This window comes from Quercus lobata, unplaced genomic scaffold (genome assembly GCF_001633185.2).
Source record: "Quercus lobata isolate SW786 unplaced genomic scaffold, ValleyOak3.0 Primary Assembly Scq3eQI_1838, whole genome shotgun sequence".
Lineage (NCBI taxonomy): Eukaryota > Viridiplantae > Streptophyta > Magnoliopsida > Fagales > Fagaceae > Quercus > Quercus lobata.
In genome coordinates this window covers 12253-35786 of record NW_022154858.1, presented here as the reverse complement: position 1 = coordinate 35786, position 23534 = coordinate 12253, and the positions used below count along the sequence as shown (strand labels likewise).

The 23534-nt window shown below is 32.9% G+C and overlaps 1 protein-coding gene across 1 annotated transcript; it reads right to left on the bottom strand.

The window, feature by feature from the left end:
* Positions 1-15849: 15849 nt before the first annotated feature.
* LOC115973516 (disease resistance protein TAO1-like) lies at positions 15850-22737 on the bottom strand. Its single transcript, XM_031093780.1, has 5 exons — positions 22250-22737; positions 18100-18337; positions 17245-17889; positions 16678-17130; positions 15850-16575 (listed from the first exon to the last, which is right to left on the bottom strand). The coding sequence occupies exons 1-5, from the start codon at positions 22735-22737 to the stop codon at positions 15850-15852; spliced, it is 2550 nt and encodes an 849-aa protein (XP_030949640.1).
* Positions 22738-23534: the final 797 nt, after the last annotated feature.

Here is a 23534-nt window from a genome sequence, read left to right as displayed (position 1 = left end):
TTACCTATTTATGATTACATTTTTTTTAAATGATTCCAATGCCTGTTGTGGATAGTTATAGCCATCAACCCATCTCCTCACAAGCATTCCATGCATCTACGCTACGTTGCTAACTATTTTTCTTTTTAAAGTCTTAATAGTAACTATATAAACTCAAATATAATGCTTTTTTTTTTCCTTCCAAACTCATTCAGTAATTTAACCCATGCATCACACTGGTTAAATGACTAGTGTGTATATATATATGTGTGTGTGTGTGTGTGTGTTTCAAATAAAAATTACCTATTCTTTACATGATATCCGGCAAGATCGGCCACATGACTCAAAGCAGCTTTCCATGTTTCCACCTTCTCCTTGAAATGTTTTTCATGTTTAACAAGTGAAAAAGTTCCTATTTGTTTTCGCACATCAGATGGATCCACATTGTAAAAAATAGGGAAAACTGTTATTTCCTTTTTTGTCTCGCAGTCAATGATCTCTACAAGTTCATCTAAGCACCAAGTGGAAAATGCATAATTTTCTGAGAGAATGACTATGGCAAATTTGGATTCTTTGATCGCTCTAAGGAGTTCTGGTTTAATAGTTTTTCCTTTCTCAAGTTTTTGATCGTCCTCAAAAGTGTTAATGCCCTTCTCTAGTAATGCATAATATATAAAGTCCGTAGCAGTATTGCGAGTGTCCTCACCACTGAAACTCAGGAAAACATCATACGTCCATTTGCTAGTAGAAGAAATAGAAGAACTTGGGAAAGATGATGAACTTGAAGCCATTGAATCAAGGAATAGATTTGCATGGAAAAAAAAAATCAATTAGAACTGAAGAAAAATTGAAAAGAAAATAAATTATGAAAGAAGAAAAACTATTTGATGCAATGGTTTGAATCTTTCCCTTCATCAGATGAGTCAAACATTACCCCTTTTTTTTGTTCCTTATGAGAAAGAGAAACCACAAATAAAGTCACACTATTCAGAACTCAGGGGCAAGTGTTGGGTATGTACGGCAAAGATGGTCTAGGTACAGATAATTTTTTTTCCCAAGCCAACAGCAGAGCAAAGTAGACATTGTTCATAAAACCATGGCTATAACAAAGGAACAAGACAGAGAAACTTCTAAAATAAAAAAAAATAAAAACAAAAAAAGTAGCATTAAAGCTATACTTGAGTAGAGAGTAAAAAAAGAGGCATAAATAAACAAGCATTCACAGCCAAGTGAGCCAAGGTCTCAGTAAACACAATACAAAAAATGGAGGAACATGGAAAAAACAAAAAATATAAAAAAAAACCCAACAAATGGAGGGGCTGATTTTGGGCCTCACCGGAAACAAAAATCGGTGAACGGAGCTGTGTATATCTCGGGCTAAAGGTGCTAATCAGCGGAATTGGAGCTCTGCTTCAGTTATTGAAGTGTGCTGTGGGTTTGGAAGAAGGAAAAGGGAATGTGAGATGAAAGTAGTGAACAAGCATGGGTAGTTGAGGAAGTTCTTACAAAATATTCGTTAAAACCTTTTATATTATGTTTAGTTGCACTGGATGAGAGGAAGTAGAAAATGGGAAAATTGATAGAAGCTGGGGATTCCTCACATTTTTCCAAATTTTGTTTCTGTCCGATTTGAAAGAAAAAAGAGAAATGATTAACCTTTTATACAAGATTACTCTTGTACCCTCGTAAAAGTATAAAAAAGTTATGAATATTTTTGTAAAATTACTTTTAATTCTTCCTAATGAATTATTCATTTATAATTTACAAAAAATAAAAAAATAAAATAATTTTTTAGCATTATTTTTTCCTTCGGTTTTTTTTTTTTCGATTCTATTCCCTTAATTTTTTTTCCCTTTCTTTAAACATAGTGTTAATTTTAGAGAGTAATTGAAAATTTCACACCCCCTTCGTAATATTGTATTGTGGTGGACCTCACACAGATTCACGAGTCTTATAGCTGAATATTGAAAAAAATTGAGTTTATTGGTGATATAGGTACTGTTCAAAGTTATTTGGAAAAATGAGGAAAGAGAGTGAATTTCGGCAACGGTGTTGCCGAAATTGCAAGAAAAAGTATGAGAGAGAGTAAAGATAAGTGATGTGATGGAGGAGGGAGAAAAAATTGAATTTTGGTAATGAGATAACCGAAATTCTTGCTGCCCAAGTGAGTGTGAAGTGCCCGAAGTGCTAGTGCTATGTGGAGTGCCCAAAGGGAAACCAATTGTGGCAACCAAGTTGCCAAAATTGTAGGGAAGGGAGGAGAGAGAAAATATGAATTGTGGCAACCAAGTTGCTGAAAATGGGAGGGGGAAAAAAAAAAAAAGAATTGTGGCAACCAAGTTGCCGAAATCTTGGGGAGGAATTTAAAAAAAAAAATTGTGGCAATTGATTTGTGACGATGGCATTGCCAAAATGGGGGGAAAAAAATTTGTGGTTGATTTGTGGCATTTTATATAACTAAAATTGATTCCCTAATTATTATAACACATAATAAATAATTAGGCGTAAATGCATTTTTAATCCCTACATTTTGATTTTTTTTTTTCCATTTTAGTCCCTACATTTTATTTTTACCACTTTTAATCTCTAAACCAATTAACGTGGGACATTTAAGTCCTTAAAGCACCATTCCGTTACTATCCAACTCACAAATTCTCCTCACACAAATGCATACGTGGAAGCCCTACTAAAAAACAAATTTGAATGACAATTGAAATCCACAACTTAGGCGCAGAGTTTCCTTGTATGGATTGTGTTACAAAGGCCCTGTTTGGCAGGTGTGTTCTAACACACATTTTCACATTTTAAACAACATTACACACATTTTTATATACTTTTTCACCCACACGTATATAAAAAACACTCAAACAACATTACTCAAACTCCTCTATACATTTGTTCACGCGCATTCTACTGTTTACATGCCTAAATTTACTGTTCAGGTCTGATGAAAAAAAGAGAGAGAGAGAGAGAGACATGTGAAGCACAAAATGCCCTTCCTAAATGCTCACTTTACGTCACTTTGCTTCTTTTGTTAGCTTGCGTCAGCCAAATAAGATGGGTAGGTCAGGTCATAGGTGTAAGTAATTACTTGGTGTGAAAAGTTTTCTTTCTCATAAAAAAAAAAAAATCAATTGTCCCTTCAAAGCGTTAATGTCTCAAAAACACTCAAACAACATTACTCAAACTACTCTATACACTTGTTTACGCGCATTCCACCGTTCACATACCTAAATTTACTGTTTATGTCTCATGAAAAAATAAAAAAAAAAAGAGAAGAGAGACATGTGAAGCACAGAATGCGCTTCCCAAATGCTCACCTTATGTCATTTTGCTTCTTTTGTTAGCTTGCGTCAGCCAAATAAGATGGGTAGGTCAGGTCATAGGTGTAAGTAATTACTAGGTGTGAAAAGTTTTCTTTCTCAAAAAAAAAAAAAAAAAGATCAATTGTCCCGTCAAAGCGTTAATGTCTCAAAGTCTCAAACGACTCTTTTTAATCCATGAAATAGTGACTATGCAACTTTTCTATCATCTATGATATGTAGTGCAAAGTGACATAATGGGTCTCAAAATGCAAATTTCCTATAACGGATATTATTTTTACCTATTAAATTATTGTTTCCCAAACTAGGAAATGGCACTTTGGAATTTAGATGGACTCCACATGGTACTCATGATAGCATGTGATAGTTGATTGTATTAGGACCCAATATGTGACAAGTTTCACATCAACTTTTCTGCCCCATCAATATGTGGCATTAGCAAGAACAAAGAGCGAGGGAGAGGGAGAAAAGCTCAGATTTTTATAGAGAAGAGATAAGTATCAATAGAAAATGTCAGCAAAGGATAGAGATAAGATTCACTGAGATTTCAAGAGAGAGAGAGAGAGAAGATTATGTTACAATAAAAAATAGGCGAAAAACTCATTTTCGTCCCTACATTTTCACGCGATTTCCACTTTGATCTCTGTTTTTTTTTTCCATTGCTTTTAATTCTTATCCTGAAAAATGCGTCTCGTTTTAGTCATTTCCATTAGTGCCCTAACGGCCCCATCTTACGTGGTAGATAGAACTATTAAAATAATAATAATAAATTTTATTTTGACATTAAAAATGCCACATCAGCATTTAAATTAAAAAAATTAATTTATTAATTTTAATTAAATAAAAAAATAAAAAACAGAATTAAAAATAAAAAATCACATGAATTGATATCTAAGTGTGTCTTGAACGAGAACAAGAAGAACATAATCCCAGATCTAAAAATACAAACCCAAAAATTAAAATCCAGAAATTAAAATTTTCAAAATCACAATTTTCTCAACCCAGCAAAATCATCAAATCCTAAAGCCCCAAAGTACCAAATCAATCCAAAAATATAACAAATCCAAACAAAAAAAAAAATCTCAAACTCAGAAAAACCCATCAACCATCACGTCTGAAGCAAGCCATGAACCTAGGGACAATCACAGTGACCAAACCCACCAAAAAATCACAAACCCATACATTCCGAGCAAGAATCAGAAGCGCAAGCACTAGAAGAAGCAAAGGTTGAGGCTTTAGCTGAGGATGAAGATGAAGAAGAGTCACTGTCTGGGACGCCTTGGGAAGACGAAGAGATAGTGACCCATGAAAGATTCGAACCCGAAGAAGAAGAAGACGACCCGAATACCCACGAGAAGGAGCCGGGTATGGAAGAGTCAAAGTTCCGAGAAAGTCAACAACGAAAGCCTGAGAGAGAAAGAGAAAGCTCAGTGTTACTAGATTGCTTGCTTCTAATGATGTGTGAGCCAAAGATTTCCATGGAGGTATCCAAAGAAACCTGGGTTTGGTCACTGTGATTGTTCCTGGGTTCGTGGCTTGCTTCAGATGTGGTGGTTGATGGGTTTTTCTGAGACTTTCTTTGTTTAGATTTGTTGTGTTGTATTTTTGGATTGATTTGGTACTTTGGGTATTTAGGATTTGATGATTTTGCTGGGTTTGAGAAAATGGTGGTTTTGAAATTTTTAATTTTTGGATTTTAATTTCTGGGTTTGTGTTCTTAGATCTAGGTTTGTATTCTTATTGTTCTTGTTCAAAACACACTTAAATCTCAAACTATATGATTTTTTATTTTTAATTCTGTTTTTATTTTTTATTTAATTAAAATTAATAAATTAATTTTTTTAATTTAAATGTTGATGTGGCATTTTTTAATGCCAAAATAAAATTTATTATTATTATTTTAATAGTTCCATCTGCCACATAGGACGGGGCCGTTAGGGCACTGACGGAAAGGAATAAAACGAGATGCATTTTTCAAGATAAGGACTAAAAACGGTGGAAAAAAAATATAGGAACCAAAATGAAAATTGCGTGAAAATGCAGAGACGAAAATGGGTTTTTTGCCTAAAAAATATTTAAATAATATGTTGGTCATAGACTCACGAGTACAATGAGAAAAATGGAACATGTGAAACAAGAAATATTAAAAATATAAAATAAAGTTGGATTTTTGTTTTTATGATTTTTGTTTTAATGTTTTAGAAATCAGATGTGTGGCTGTCGTTAGAGAACTTAATGGGCAGGCGGGCTAATGGGAAAAGAGAAAAATTAAAATTGATGGTCTGTACTTTGTTTGACCATGGTGAAATTTATTAAACATCAGCGGTTGAAAACTATCTCTAAAAAAAAGTTTGTTGTGGTTTGTAAGATATGTTTATTCGGCTTTTTGTTTAGGACTAACCTAATTTTTGTGAGGCATGTTGTGGATTCAACTATGTAGTTGGCACCCCTTTCCCTCTCCCTTGTGTGTGTGTTTGTTTCTCAAAAAAAGAAAAAAAAAAATTGTGTAGTTGGATGTATCCCTAGCATTATTCATAAGCTAATATTGATGATTTATTGTTGCTAACCTCTAAAGTTGATGTCATAATTTATAAAAATCTTAAAATTAAAATTTGAAAAATCACCAAAATTAGTATTAGTTTATTGCAAATCTCAAATTGCATCTACAGATATAAGATTACGATGCGAATAAATGTGATGAAATTTTATCAGCTTTACGTTAAGCATTGTCCCCCTTTTAGGTTTGTACCCCGACTCCGTCCCTGTGCATTGATACACAGTCCAAGATGTATTGTCGGATGCTAATGATTTGTGTGGTACGCCAAGAGTTATTCGTTGAAAGTACAATAATTTAGTATTGTCGGATACCAAACCAAATGATCATATCAAAACTTAAAAGCAAATCAAATTCAAGAAGTGAGAAAGAAAATATTGTTAGATAAGAGAATTGAAACAAGATATACGGCTTGTTCATATTGAGGAGAGTCAGATTGGTTTTCAAAGTTGGGTCACTAATGCACGTGACCAGGTCACATCAGCTCGAATGCGTGGCAAGCAATGAAAATGTTAGATGTTTGAATAAAAGACAATAAAGAAACCTTGCTAAACGTGGTGAGGCTTTTGATTAACCTTCACTATATAAACTGGTGAAAAGTCTTTTGAAGAAAATCGAACTCTGAGCATATGATAAACATTATAGTTTAAACCAGTACGTGCATGCCAAACTAGTATGGTATTAACATCATCCAAATTCTTAAGCACTAATCTTATGGGAAATTAACTTCAATAAAAGTTGCTATGGTCTATGGATCACATGGATGCTCAGTTGTTCTGCTTGTGCAGTCAAAATGCTTGAAAATTAAAGGCTCACTAGTCCAGTCTATGAAAATTGATTATGGCTCCTTCATCCATGTAACCTTGTTTGAGAGGAATAAGAACTTACATGGAAAAAGAAGGAAATAAAAAAGGACGAGATAAATTGAAAGATAAAAGAACAAGTCATTTAATTTCATGCAAAATTAGATAAGAGAATTGAAACAAGATATACGGCTTGTTCATACTGAGGAGAGTCAGATTGGTTTTCAACGTTGGGTCACTAATGCAAGTGACCAGGTCATATCAGCTCGAATGCGTGGCAAGCAATGAAAATGTTAGATGTTTGAATAAAAGACAATAAAGAAACCTTGCTAAACGTGGTGAGGCTTTTGATTAACCTTCACTATATAAACTGGTGAAAAGTCTTTTGAAGAAAATTGAACTCTGAGCATATGGTAAACATTATAGTTTAAACCAGTACGTGCATGCCAAACTAGTACGGTATTAAGATCATCCAAATTCCTAACCCTTTTAAGCCCTAATCTTATGGGAAATTAACTTCAATAAAGTTGCTATTGTCTATAGATCACATGGATGCTCAGTTGTTCTGCTTGTGCAGTCAAAATGCTTGAAAATTAAAGGCTCTCTAGTCTAGTCTATGAAAATTGATTAAGGCTCCTTCATCCATGTAACCTTGTCTGAGAGGAATAAATACTTACATGGAAAAAGAAGGAAATAAAAAAGGACGAGATAAACTGAAAGATAAAAGAACAAATCATTTTCATGCAAAATTCAATCAGTTGTCACATCTACAAAGTAGAGAGAGTACATCAATCATATGGGACTCTTGTTTGTTCTTTGCATGGGAACCGAACCAATTTTCACCAACCACAGTATGAGAGTGTTGGATTTGAACCAAATCTACTCATTATTCAAGTCTTTAAGGGCAAATATGTAATTAAAGCCCTCATTATGAAAAGACGTTAACACCCTTCCTTCGCAAACCAATTTTCTATCTCATCAAACCAATTCGCCAAGCTCACCACTCACATGTTAGCATTTACAATAAGAATCTATATTTCTATCTTCTCACTCGTGTAAAATTTTTGGTATATTTTATAATAAGAATCTTTTTTTTTTACACGGAAATTTTTTCAAAAATTCCACATTAAATTATTTATTCTACAATATATTTCAATAAAATATTTATTCATTATTTATATTTTATTATTTTTTCTAATGGTTAGTGTGCTACATGGATGTATGAGTTAAAAAAAAATATAGGATAACAATTGAATAATATAAATCATATGATAGAAAGATGAGGTATACACTATTACTATAAGACTTATACTTTTTATACATTTATGCAAAGATTGATGAAACAAACTTCATCAAACTTGCATATAGGTCAATTTTTGTAAATTTTTTCACTTTTTGTATTTTAGCTTCATTGATGGAATTGCTTTCGCTGGGCACCTAAGCGGTGAAATCAAACTTAGTCTGTATTCACAACCAAAAAAAACCAATTGTACCACTTAGCAAAAACAAAAATTGCTAATATTCAACTTGAGCATTGATTTTTTTTTTTCCCAACTATGTTAGAAATTTCTTCATAGGAATACGATGGATTGAATAATGAATGTGGCCATGTGTGACTTGCAAGACCTGTCAATCCGTCAAGCACGTCACAAAGGAACGTTGAATGTGGCCATGTAGAAAAAAACCAATTGATGACTATCTGAGACACTCTTCATTACGCTTTTCCAAGTAATTGTATTGGTGGGATCATGATAGTGACAAGGGTCACTTGCACGTGGAGTGTGGACCTTGGTTACAAAGTCTAGCAATCGTTTAATTCACTCAATATCTATCTTAGACATAAAAATCAAATAAATATGAATAATGTGAGAGACACTTACAAATTGCTAATGTAATGAGTAATTATTGATAAAAGAAAAAAAAAATGATATTAATAGTATGTCTAGATGAATACCAATAAGAGTTCCTCCAAAAAAAAGAGATGAATACCAATAAGAAATTGATCACATTAATATTTTGTAGAAATATTGTAAAATAGTTTATAACTGTAACATTACTCAATAAATATATCTCATGCAAAAATTTCGTTTATTTTAATATAAAATTTTATTTCTTTTTTGACCATTTTTCAAAAACATTCACATAATAATATATTTTTTATTTTTTTAAAATTTAAAATTTATTTAATTATTTCTCTCTCATTTCGTACATCCATCAAACAGCATTCCACAACTAAAAATTAAAACCTTATCAACACCAATATTCTTAAACAATAACGTGGGTTTTGGTCTTTTGGGTGTAGATTACGAATTTATTAATCTTAAAAAAAAAAAAATTGTCCTTGCTGATAATAATCAATTGAAGCATTAATTTTTTTTTTCCTACTATATTAAAAATTTCTTCATAGGAATAAGATGGATTGGACTATAGTTGGCAATGGAAATTTAGAAAAAAATGAATGTGGTCATGTAGAAACTGGAGACCCATGGCCGAATGGCCTTTCCTTTTATTTCACACATTTTTCTACTTTTCTTCCTTCCACACTCTTCACATCAAGTCACTATAAATGCAAGCACACAAGCTTTGACTTTGTACAGCCAACTTCTACTAGTACTGCTCCTAAATACAATTTGAGATTTCGGTTTAAGATCTCCAATGCAATAATTAGGACATCCCTTTGACTCAAGTTGAACATTTGTAGTAATAATCCCAAGTTCAACGACAAATTAATAAGAGACTGTTTTGCTGTTCATGAATAATCATGATACCTTTTGGATGCCATAGAATATCAGTTTGAAGAACTGTCCAAAATGATCACTGTATGAGTCACATGCCTTCTTGATTTCTGGGTCATTGCGTTAAGTCATTCGGAGTGCCATGATTGTCATCACCCAACACATTAAATCTGTTACCAAACCCTCTGTTCCGAATGTAATAAATATGCATCCTTTTTTCCACCTCAATAGGGACCTCAATCCTCGTGCCATGATTGTCCCTCCTAAAAGATAAAATTCTTATTAAACCCAATCTGATCGACCGGTCAAATTGGATTGGAATTAAGAATAGTATTAGATTATTAGCACAACAATTTCGCAAAAACACTTATTTTTTTGATGAACAACTTCGCAAAAATAAAAAAAAAAACCTTAGTAAGTTGATATATGTATTATTTAAACAAAGTCACATAACTCGTTCAAAAAGTCATATGATCAAAACTATATGTGGATGGTTTTAATTGCCACAAAGTAGGTTAAAGGAATATAGCTCTAAACTAGTTTGGAACTGAATGTTTTCCATCATTAAAGTAATTGGTGGAGCATTGTTTGGTTATAGATTCTGATGACTAGTTCAAGTATATGATATCCCTCTCTTGGGTTTATTTATACATATTTATGTTTTTTTTAAATAAATTTTGTATAATATCTTTATGGGTTAGGTTTAAATTACACATGATATAACTGGATGTAATGTTATACAACCCCAAAACTTTTATTGCAAAAGCATTTTGATGAATCAATTGTTGGATTACAAGATCTCCTTATACCTTTTATGGTTGCAAAATATCGAGATTATCAAAGAATTATAACTATCTAATTATAAAGTGTTTAAATTTAAAGTTATGTTTTCTACATTTAAACTTATATACAAAACATGAATATGTGGATTAGATAGTTAACATATGATTAACACAAAATTTGAAATACGGAAAAATAGTAATGGAAACATCAAGTTGCAATCAGCGCATTACCAATGGACATGAAAATGTGACAACTATTAGATTAACTCTTTTACTCACTCATGCACTTGTGTTTGTCTTCTTTTTTTATTTTTCTTTTTTTAGTGAAGTTATTATTATTTAATAATAATAAAAAAAGAAAAAAAAAAGAAAAAAAGAGGATATACTGAATTAGATTCTTTTATTTTTTATTAAGGTAAGCAAAAAATCACTAAGAATCACTACGTTTAACTACAACATTTGGCATTATAAAAGTATCTTCCTGCAACTTTTAAGCAAATAAGGGTTAACCAAACAAGGTCAATCTGAGATCAACTTATTTATAAAAGGTCCACTTAAAGCATAAAACAAGATTATGCAATACCATATACAGTTATATACATTTAAAAACAATAGGCCTGAGAAACTCCACAGCCAAAAGAAGAAGAAGAAGAAGAAGAAGAAAAAGGCCTAGTATTCATAATTTTGAAGCTACATCTGTATAATAAAGGGATGTCAAGGATTTGGTTCCAATTTGTAATCAGATGGCAAAAGCAAAATCAAGTATTTAGAAAATTAAATTTTGTTAATGGCAAAGAAAATGGATGATAAGCTATCTTACCTTTACAATAATGATAGCTATGACTCCAATGGCAATAATTAGGAAGAGTAATGCCATAATACACCTATCAGTTGCAACCTAAAGAAATAAATGAGGTAAGTAAAACAATTAACAACTAATAGTCAATATATGACAAGAACAGGAGGAAGATAATTTCAGAGATTGACCTGCCTACCAAGTTCCTTCACAAGTTGAGAAGCTTTCTTGATCGAGAAATGGATAGTCCAGCTCATTAACACTTAACAGCCTGACTCATTTGTTCAGTCTAAACATAAATATAATTGATTTCTTTAGTTTCCATGCCATTGAAATTTTTTGAAAGATTAAACGAAACAAGAGAGAAACAGTAGGGGAGAGAGAGAGAGAGAGACAGAGAGAGACAGAGTTTTTAATTCAATGTGAAATATTAAACTGCTGTGAAATCCAATTTTTTAAAAGCTGACAAATTACACACCTGATCCTTGAGTGCAGCTGCAGTTTCTGTTCCAACGTTGATGGTGTCTTGAACAGTCTACCACAAACAAGGAGATACTAAATTTATTTTTCTTTTGCGATGATTCCATACTTTTTTGAACAGTAAAACTACTTTTATGTTCAGGTCTTGATACAAAATAGTGCAAGTGATACTCAAGGCAGAGCTAAAAAGACTAGTAAGTTTTAGACATACAAGATACAATTCCACCTATAACCTTCTACAAGGAAATAGAGAAGAATGAAAGGAAATAATGATCACACTTCAAAATAAACATTCCATAATTGTTCAGGTCTTGATGCAAACTAGTGCAAGTGATGTTCAAGGCAGAGCTAAAAAAAACTAGTACGTTTTAGAAATACAAGATACGATTCCACCTGTAACCTTCTATAAGGAAATAGAGAAGAATGAGAGGAAATAATGATCACACTTCAAAATAGCCTACGAAACTTATCCCTTTTCAACTCACCAAAATAAATAAAACTAATTTCCTCACAAAATGATCATGAGAGATAATCCAACCTTTTATGACCTCCAATGGCTTGATCAGTCTTGTCCATCATCCGGTTTCCACTATCTGTTAGCTGTTGATTTGTCATGGCAGCATGCATATAGCAACTGCCTTAGCATTAAATATACTTCATAACTGAGAAACATTTAACATAAAAACTATAAAGTACTTGAAACAACATATATTGATATGAAATATATCAAACATAGGGCATGATTCCAGATTAAACTTAAAGGTATGAATTGGTTACTTTAGAAGCAGCAATTTACAATTTCTGAACCATAAAAAAGGTAGATGTTAACAAAGATACTTTAGACACAATACTACTGTGACACTGATTTCACGATGTCAATGGGAGTGGTTTTTTCATATTATCATTTCTATCTTAACTTATCATGTGTGTGTTTATGCACTCGCTAAATTGCATAAAAGAATTCTCAAAAAGAAAAATTAAAAAAACTATAAAATCATCAAAATATCATTAAAGCCATCAATTTGGCTAAGTACTTAGGGTTTTAAAGAGTTACTTGCACCAGCAAATAGCAGCCATCCACGATAACTTCATCTGTAACATACATTACATCAAACACAACCACTAAAGTAGCTACCCAAACCAACTTCACTGTGAGGCATATGAAGCGGGCATCTTTTCAGCTGATACAGACTATTTTAACTATTTCTATTAGACAAAATTCCAGGACAAATCCACAACCAAATAGAAATGTCTTTATCAGGTATCCAAGAATTACGACAAAAATGCATGAGCCATAGGTTTGTATGACTATTTAATCCCATAATTAACTCTTATTTTAGCATGAAAGACAGCCAAGAGTAGTAGACACATTAGCGAAAACTAGCACATGGGTGAAAAACGTGTACACTTACACGATGCTAGCAAGACATTAAACACCCAAGGTTATAGGCAAATTTTAATTATATCTAGATCTTAACACTGCATAAGTCCTTAAGCATATTATTTACTGAGTTTTAAAGGATGTTCGGTATTGGAATTGGAAATAGCTTAAATGGGGTGTAGATCCAGAACCTCTGTCCTACATTATAATATATAACATCTATGTATAAGACTTAATGTCTCACTGTGAGTGACAGTGAATCTATAGTTGATACAACAAACATGAGCGAAACGCAATAGCTCACCTTTTAACAAGGCCTATTAAGAGTTAAAACCATATACCGCAAACATTTAAACTCTACTGAATTACAAGCCTCATGAGTCATGACATGTCATGACAGGTTGAGAAATATGTCTACCAGTGAGACAGTTGATCTGTCTGCAGGATAGTTCACATTATGGATGCTGGTTGTGGGGTTGCTAGTTTCTGCATACTATCCGCTGGGATATACAAACACATGTCCTTTGCACCAAAAGATGATATGATGAAAACCCAAAGGAAGTGTTGGTGTGTGCTAAATACGGCATATTCATTGTACAAATTATAACAAAATACCATTAAAAAATTGTAATATTTATTCACTTCTCATTCTTTGATTACCAAACAGAAAAAAAGTTTTGCAAACATCAATTCACTTTTTCATTACTTTTCTTTATCTAACTTCAATTACATGTAAGTGTGCAAATCATAGAGCAAAATCAACATCTAAGGAGCCGAGATAGGTGCCTTTTGTAAATCAACATGAATCATAGTCCCAAATGCCAATAAGGAAAAAAGAAAACATTATTATATATGTCGGACTGTTGGAGAAAAAGAAAAACAAGAATTACAACAAACCGTTAACAGAGAAATAAGAAATCTCAATATGCATTTGTATAGTAGTAGAAGTTTAACAGAAAAAGACATGTTAGTAAATGTCCAGGGAAAAAAAAAAAGAAAAAAAAAAAGGAAGGAAACAACTAGATTATATAATGGTAGGAAGAAGATGATAACTCACAGGTAAAAGAAGAGAAAAAAAAAAAAAAAATCTCCTTGACTGGATTCCTCACATTCTATGTCTCTTTGATGTCTTGCTTGTTTAACAAACGGAACCCTACTGTCTCCACCTCAATGCTCCAGGTATTGCTATTGTGCACTCACTCCATTGCATACAAAGAATTCTCAAAAATAAAAAATTATAAAATCATCAATATAGCGTCCACAAAGATTAAAGCCATCAAATTGGCCAAGTTCTAAGGGTTTTGAATAGTGCATTACATCAAACTCAATCACTAAAGTAGCTACCCAAACCAACTTCACTGGGATGTATATGAATCTGGTATCTTTTCATTATATACAGAAACTACTATAAAATTTTCTATTAGACAAAATTCTTTGACAAATCCACAACCAAATAGACGTGTGTTTATCAGGTATCCTTAATCATCCAAGCATTACAACAAAAATGCATGAGCCATAAGGTTGTATGAAAATATAAACTCATAATTAACTCTAATTTTAGCATGAAAAGCTGACAAGAGTAGTAGACACATCAGTGAAAACTAGCACATTGGTGAAAAAGATGTAGCAAGGCATCATCCTCATCCTCATCATGGGCTTCGCATGTTTTGGTTGGGATCTTTAAACCCTAGATTTCATCACCAACTGAAGAAAGCATCTCAATTGGGATCTTCAATGTCTTGCTTTTATACCACACGAAGCCCAATTTTCTCCACCTCCATGCGCCCGGTCTCTATTTCAAGCTCAACTTCATGGAATCGCTTATTATCAATCTCTGTTGGAAGTAAACATTCCTTGGACAGACTATGCAGCCAAAGATGATGCGATTCCACTTTAACATATTCTGACGTATAATATGTACGAGACCATTCCCCTCCATATTCTGCCGTAATTTTAATAAAAAAAGTAGGGTCTCCAAGTCCAAATGCGTAATAAGTCATTAGGCATTCATCCACTTCAAAGAGATAGTCCAGTTGGTAATCATGATGACGCTCCTTAGTGGGTTTAAAAACAATGCACAAAACAATTCCCCACCACTCATCACACCCTGACCCAGACCCAGGCAATTGTATCTTCACTTTTTTTTATTATAGTGGGTCCCACAGATGAATAATAACGAGAGGCCACTAAAGTATCAGATATGTTTGCTTTTTCAAACCACTTCGGAATTTCCCTTCCAGGAATAATATAACCTTTTGGAACTTGTTGACTACTTTGTCCCTGAAATATACAAACCATGATCTTGGGGCTAAATAAATAAAACCCAACACATAGACAGAGACAGAGATAGGTGATATTTAGAAAACACACAGAGATTAGAGAGAGAGAGAGATACCTGAAACGTGTTACTTAAGTTTTGAATATTGTTAGCCAATTCGAAGCAGTTGAAACACTGGACAGTGAAATTCCTATAAGATGACCAGTGGAAATGATTTGGTGATCTTGGCAATCTCCCCAGTGAGGTACAATTTTCTAGGCATATAAATTCAACTTTGGATGGAATATTTGGTATTGATTGGAGGTCTTTGCAACCATCCAAGTAAAGATGTGTTAGCCTAGAGAATTGGGAGATGCTTTCAGGAAGGGAAATGAAATCATTTCCCCTTAGATATAACTCCGTCATAGAGATGCAGTCAATACCGCTTGGAATTTCCGAAAGCTAGCAGTCACTGAGATCTATCTCGCAACTTCTTGGCATAGAAGTCAATGAAGATGATGACAAATGACATCCTTTGAAAGATACTCTCCAGACCTTTTCAAGGTGAATGGTGGAGGAAGGTAACTCTTTTATAGCAGTTTCACCCAAAAAAAGCCACTTTAGGCTTTCCATATTCCCCAGGTTCTCCGGCAAGTTGGCAATTTTTGAGCATCCAATAAGATCAAGACACTCTACCTTCTTCAAATTACAAATGGTGCTTGGAAGAAACACAAGATTTTTGCGATCTTCTAGTTTTAATTACTTAAGGGCAGCCATACATTCAATAGATGATGTCAAAACTGCTATTGCTGTTCCTTGCAAACAAAGCCAATTCAGATGTTTGAGATTCCCTAAGTTCTTTGGCAAGTTGACAAATTTTGGGCATCCATCTAGATGCAATCTACCAAGGCCAATCAAAAATTCGATTGACAAAGGTAGCTCCGTTATAGCTGTTCCACTCAAATCAAGCATCTCTAGACTTACAACATTCCCCAAGTCCTTTGGCAATTTGTCAATTTTTTTGCAATCTCTTAGATGCAATGAAGTAAGGCCAATCAAGCATTCAATTGATGAAGGCAGCTCTTTTATAGTTGTTCCACTCAAATGAAGCTTCTTTAGACTTACGATATTCCCCAAGTCCTCTGGCAATTTGTCAAATTTTGAGCATCCAGAAAGATAAAGATTGTTAAGCGATGTCAAGCTACAAATGGTGTCAGAAATTTTCTTGACTTTTAAACAATGAGTAAGATTAAGAGTCACAAGAGATTCCATTTCAAACTTCTCTGGAAGACTAGTTAGTTCTAGGTACCCTTTTAGATCAAGAAGTTTAAGCTTTTTCAGTTTGCCAATGGATGGATGAAGCCTGCGTAAATTTGAACATCGGGCAAGAATTAACTCCTCAAGATTTGGTACTCCATTGAAGTCAGGGCTGATAATTAGCTCCAAGGAGCCATCCATATTGATGGACTTTAAATTTTCAAAAATCTAATAAAAGAAAAGAAAAAATTTAGAATAATTAACTTTATAGTGTCTATTTATTGAAATTTAAAAGCAAATTTGTATGAAGATACTTATTAACAATCTTACCTTCATTCCTACCCAAAGTAGTTTAAGTTTGCTACGCAGCAAACGAAGTTCTCCAAGCCCAGCTGGCAAAGAATGCAATGATTTTAAAGGATAATCATTGCATTCCAAATAGCTTAAACCATTAGGTAAATGTGAAGTGTCAAGTTGCAACGAAACACTATGAATTCTCAGAAATTTAAGATTATACATCTTCAAAAAGGTGTTAGGGTCCCTAAGTAGCCCTTCTGGTTTTTTTGATGATGTGAAACCTTCCCAAGATAAGGTCCTTTGTACCCATCCCCAAAGAGTAACCAATAGAGCTAACCCTTGCCAAGATAGAGCGTTTAGGACCCACCCCTGAAGTGTCACCAATGGAGCTAACCCTTGTGGCCTCCAACATGCGTCTTTTTCTTCATGATAAATACTTGTATCCTTGGCTCCCTTTATATCCATGGCTTTAACGTTTTTTGTTCCCTGATAATAAAAAAGGAATTTGTGAAATGCAAAATATATTATTAGCATAATTATTCATATTTCAACTTGCTAAATAAGAAGATATGGTATGAGCTCAAGTAAATAACCTCTTACCGTATTGTTTTTCAACACATGATCAATATCCTTATAAAGCCACAGTCTACTGCGCTCCCCAGGCTCAAGGGACTCTTGACGAACTATGTCCCTACCCATATTTTCTACTAAATCATGCATCCACAATTCATTATTTTTAGAAATTTTCAAGAGAGATTTGTCAATGAGATTGGATAATCCAAGATAGCGGCCAAGATGATTTTTTAGTATTTGTACTACATAATCTTCCTTCTCGTGATTAAGGAAGCATGCAGTATCTTTGAATATTTCTTGATCTTGCCTTTCAAGTCCATCATAACTTATTTTTAGTACTCGGATAACATCTAGCTTGGGTTGTTCTTTGAGCTTCTCAAACTCATTTTCCCATTCAACAGCACTTCTTTTATACAAAAATGAACCCAAAACTATAAGAGCTAAAGGATGACCGGCAACATAATTCAAAAAACCTTTGGACAGTTTTAAATATTCATCTGGGACAAGTTTGTTTTTAAAAGCTTTTGAACAAAAAAGATGAAGAGCATCTTCATTTTTCAATGCTTTAACTTCATACATTTGATCTATTAAATGTGTCTCTAACAAGTGCTTATCTCTTGTTGTTATGATAATTCTACTACCCCGACCAAACCAATCACGCTTCCTAGCTAACTTTTGTAATTGGTTTAAATCATTTACATCATCAAGAACAAGAAGAATCCTTTTACCATGTAACATATTCTTGATCATGTGTTCTCCTTCACAATTATTTTTTATATTCAAATTTGTGTCATTTAATATTTGAGAAATAAGATTTTTCTACAATGATAGGTAACCTTTTTTTTCAGATTTTTCCCTAACATTATCAATAAAACAACTAACTTCAAATTCTTTAGAATACATCTTATAGGCAACTTCGGCGAGGGTTGTCTTCCCCATTCCCCCCATCGCCCAAATCCCTATAAAGCGAACTTCATTCTTTAACCAAAAAGCTAAATATGACTCCAATTCCAACAATGAAGACTCTATTCCAATCAAGCCCTCAGTAACTTCTGAGAATTCACGACACAATTTTCGTGATATTAGTCCCGCAATGCTTTTGATAGCTGTAGAGAGAGGACTGCAATGAAGAGAGAACAAGATATGATGACCAATTAATAGGTCCCATGAAAAATATGGTAGATATTAAGTGTTCGAATCTGCTGACTAAATAAAAATATTTAAATAGATAGGCTATGACAAAAATTAAATGAGATCTGATGAAGGTTTATTTATTTCAAAAAATAATAAATAAAAAAAGATATGTCAATTAAAGGTTTAAATGAAGTTAGATATATAAAAGTGGATTAGCTGAATATCTATATCTATATGATAAGTAGTAGTCGAAACATTTGACCTTTTGTTGACCTTATCTCATTGCGCCATGTGGCTACATAAATTTATGCCTTTAAAAAACCAAACAATTGTGTCTTTTCGTTTTGCAAAATAAGACACTGAACAATTGTATCTTTTGGAATTTTAAATAACTAACCACAACCAAAAGAAACAAATCATTACACTGTATCATACTATTATTTTCCCTCGGTACATATAAATATAACCGGACTGCAAAAAAACTGCAATTTGCAAGCACTTTTTCTTTTCCAACTGCACACCTGTGTCTTTAAAAAAAAATCATTGACAATCTCAACGCCAATACAGCAAGTGATCAACATGTTCATGAAAATCACTGGCGCTTCCGAGTCATTACCACTAACTAAACTGGAGGTGCATTTTCGTGGTCTGCCATTTTTGTCCTTATTTATCACTTCATTCTGATCTACCTTTGTTTTTCTACTATTTCTTTTATATTTTGGCAACTAATTATGTTGTTTTTCAAGGAGTACTCTTGAATCATTGTTGAAGAAAATGGAACAATTACCGTCGGCAGCGATGATGGTACACCACATTATTTATATTTATTAACCTCAAAATTGTCTAACACTAACAGAAGTTGACTTCTCTTTAAAAAATTGTATTGTTTCACTGGATACAAGTACCATGCAATTGTAAAACAAAGACACAAAAAACATAGAAGAAAAAAAAAATAGAAAGGCCAAAATAATAAAATCTTAATTTCATGATCTGATGTGTCTCTCTCCTTCTCAACTTTACAAGTCCAGACTCCACCAAACCCAATAGTTTCCCATTTTTCAACTTTTACAGCATTTGACAGAAGAAGAGGAAGAAGAAGATGAGAATGAAAGCAATGGATGATCTTATTGTGGGGGAAAAGAAACATAAATAAAATTAAAAATTAAAAACATAGGAGAGAGTTACAGAAGCACTATGAGAGAAAAAGAGATTAAAAAAAAAAAAAAAAGGAGACGAGGGAATGTCATAGAAAAGATAAGAATGAAGAGAATTAAGAAAGGGAAAGAATTAAAAAGATAACGAAAAAGTGGCGTTGTAGAAGAGGAGATGATAGTCACGTGAGGGAGTTGAGTTTTGCTACTTCTAAGTTGTTGAGTTTGGTTCAACTTTTTGAAGTTGAGCTTTTTGAAAAAGTTGAATTTTCAAAAAGTGCATAATGAAAAAGTGTTTTTTCAAAAAACTAAGTGTTTGGTAAAAACTGTTAAAAAATGTTTTTTTGAAAAAGCTGAGTGCATAGCTAGCACTTATAAAAGTGGTAGTTTGAGGGGTAAATTACCAAAAAGGACAATGTATATATAAGGAAGTTTATTTCATACTTAAATCAATATTGTGAAATTATTTTTTTCTCACCAATATTAGCTAATAATAATGGAAAATTACTAGGTACTCCTGGAGTTCCATAAATGCGTACTCCCTCCTCTCACATAAATGGTGGGTCCCACTATGAATTTAATTAGTGGGATCCACCATTCATGTGAGAGGAGAGAGTACGCATTTATGATACTCCGAGAGTACACAATAATTTCTCAATAATAACCTATCACGTAAGATTTATTGTGAAAGTATTGTGATAATTTATACTGATTTTAATTTGAACGTACTATTAAAATTATTTTTTTCTCTTTCTAAAAAAATTATTTTTTCCTCGCCAATATTAGCTAATGATAACTTACCACTTAAGATTTATTGTAAAAGTCTTGTGAAAATATTGTGATAAAAATTGATACTGATTTTAATTTGAACGTACTATTAAAATTATTTTTTTCTCTTTCTAAAAAAATTATTTTTTTCTCACTATTATTAGCTAATAATAACCTACCACTTAAAATTTATTGTGAAAATATTGTGATACCATTTCCTCATTCTTCTTCTTTTTTCCCTATTTTTTTATCCTCCACACACTACCGCATTTCTTTCTTCTTCTTTTTCCTTCTTTTTTCCCCCTCTTTTTTTCTCCTCCACACATGTACCCTTACACTTTTCTTTTTTTACTTCTTTCCATTTTTTATCCCTACCACTTCCTCCAAACTCTAGAACGTTCCAGCTTTCCTTCTTCCTCTCTTCATTTTTTTTTTTCTCTCAGCACTTCGTCTGCAACACCCATGCAATTCTTCACCCTAATCTTCTTGATTCTTTTCTTTTTCTCTAAATTCAACCACTTACAAACGGGATGATTCAGAGCAAAGCAGAGCAGATCGGGAAGATTGGATCAAAGCAAAGCAAACGCAAATGGGTACAAACTCCATTTGAAAGATTTTGCTATATTCTGATTTTTTTTTTTGTTTTGCATTTTGAGGAATTCTAATTTGCAAGGGATTGATTTTTTTTTTTTTTTCCTTAGCTGATTTGGGAATTTATTATAGATTTTTTTGTATTTGGATTTGGAAATTTGTTATTGAGAGGAATATTTTGATGTTTTTTTTTTTTTGTTTTGCATTTTGAGGAATCCTAATTTGCAAGGGATTGACTTTTTTTTTTCCCTTAGCTGATTTGGGAATTTGTTATAGATTTTTTTGTGTTTGGATTTGGAAATTTGTTATTGAGAGGAATGAGGAACTGTGCGTAGACGAAGACATGAGCATCCTTTATTCTTTGGGTTAATTTGGTAATTGCCCAACTCACCCAACGGATATATCAAAACGCACATAGACTTTTGGCAAAAATGGACCTCTGAGACTCCAAAATGGAATTGTGCGTTCTCTTCACAAGTATAAAATGCAACTTTTTGGAAAAAGTTGCGATTTATACTAACCAAATGCACTTAAAGGGTTGGCTTTTTTCAAAATGTGACTTTTGGGCTAAAAAAGTTGAAACAAATGGGCATTTAAGCAGAAAGGCAACTTCTTGGAAGGTACACATAAAATACCATTCCATCCTTACTTTTATTATTTTATACCCAAAAATTTTTTTTACTAAATTTGTTTCATTTATTTATTTCATCTTTCACTTGGGCTTTGGTTTCCAACTATCTCCCAATAGTGTTATTAGAATATTTGTGTTACGTGACTCTATCAGTTAGATTTACACAGTTTCCTTTAAAATTGGTATGGGCATATAATATACTACAAAGACTAAAGTAATACTTAGACGTGTATACTGTATAGATTTTTGTACATTGCTAATTCAATATTAATCACAAAATATTTTTTAAAAAATGATAATTTAAAATTTTATTAATGCAGTTAGTCTTTTAGGCCTAAATTTATTATGTTCTTGATATCAATTAATTGCTTTCTATGAAAAAAATTCTAATTAACTATGAATATATATTGAAAATATTAAGTCATTTTCTTATGTCCTTTTTTTTTTAGTTATACAGTGTTATTTATTACCTATTTATGATTACATTTTTTTTTAAAATGATTCCAATGCCTGTTGTGGATAGTTATAGCCATCAACCCATCTCCTCACAAGCATTCCATCCATCTATGCTACGTTGCTAACTATTTTTCTTTTTAAAGTCTTAATAGTAACTATATAAACTCAAATATAATGCTTTTTTTTTCCTTCCAAACTCATTCAGTAATTTAACCCATGCATCACACTGGTTAAATGACGTGTGTATATATATATATGTGTGTGTGTGTGTGTGCGTATGTGTGTTTCAAATAAAAATTACCTATTCTTTACATGATATCCGGCAAGATCGGCCACATGACTCAAAGCAGCTTTCCATGTTTCCACCTTCTCCTTGAAATGTTTTTCATGTTTAACAAGTGAAAAAGTTCCTATTTGTTTTCGCACATCAGATGGATCCACATTGTAAAAAATAGGGAAAACTGTTATTTCCTTTTTTGTCTCGCAGTCAATGATCTCTACAAGTTCATCTAAGCACCAAGTGGAAAATGCATAATTTTCTGAGAGAATGACTATGGCAAATTTGGATTCTTTGATAGCTCTGAGGAGTTTTGGTTTAATAGTTTTTCCTTTCTCAAGTTTTTGATTGTCCTTAAAAGTGTTAATGCCCTTCTCTACTAATGCATAATATATAAAGTCCGTAGCAGTATTGCGAGTGTCCTCACCACTGAAACTCAGGAAAACATCATACGTCCATTTGCTGGTAGAAGAAATAGAAGAACTTGGGAAAGATGATGAACTTGAAGCCATTGAATCAAGGAATAGATCTGCATGGAAAAAAAAATCAATTAGAACTGAAGAAAAATTGAAAAGAAAATAAATTATGAAAGAAGAAAAACTATTTGATGCAATGGTTTGAATCTTTCCCTTCATCAGATGAGTCAAACATTACCCCTTTTTTTTGTTCCTTATGAGAAAGAGAAACCACAAATAAAGTCACACTGTTCAGAACTCAGGGGCAAGTGTTGGGTATGTAGGGCAAAGATGGTCTAGGTACAGATAATTTTTTTTTCCCAAGCCAACAGCAGAGCAAAGTAGACATTGTTCATAAAACCATGGCTATAACAAAGGAACAAGACAGAGAAACTTCTAAAATAAAAAAAATAAAAACAAAAAAAGAAGCATTAAAGCTATACTTGAGTAGAGAGTAAAAAAAGAGGCATAAATAAACAAGCATTCACAGCCAAGTGAGCCAATGTCTCAGTAAACACAACACAAAAAATGGAGGAACATGGAAAAAACAAAAAATATCAAAATAAAACCCAACAAATGGAGGGGCTGATTTTGGGTCTCACCGGAAACAAAAATCAGTGAACGAAGTTGTGTATATCTCAGGCTGAAGGTGCTAATCGGCGGAATTGGAGCTCTGCTTCAGTTATTGAAGTGTGCTGTGGGTTTGGGAGAAGGAAAAGGGAAAGTGAGATGAAAGTAGTGAGGAAGCATGGACAGTTGAGGAAGTTCTTACAAAATATTCGTTAAAACCTTTTATATTATGTTTAGTTGCACTGGATGAGAGGAAGTAGAAAATGGGAAAATTGATAGAAGCT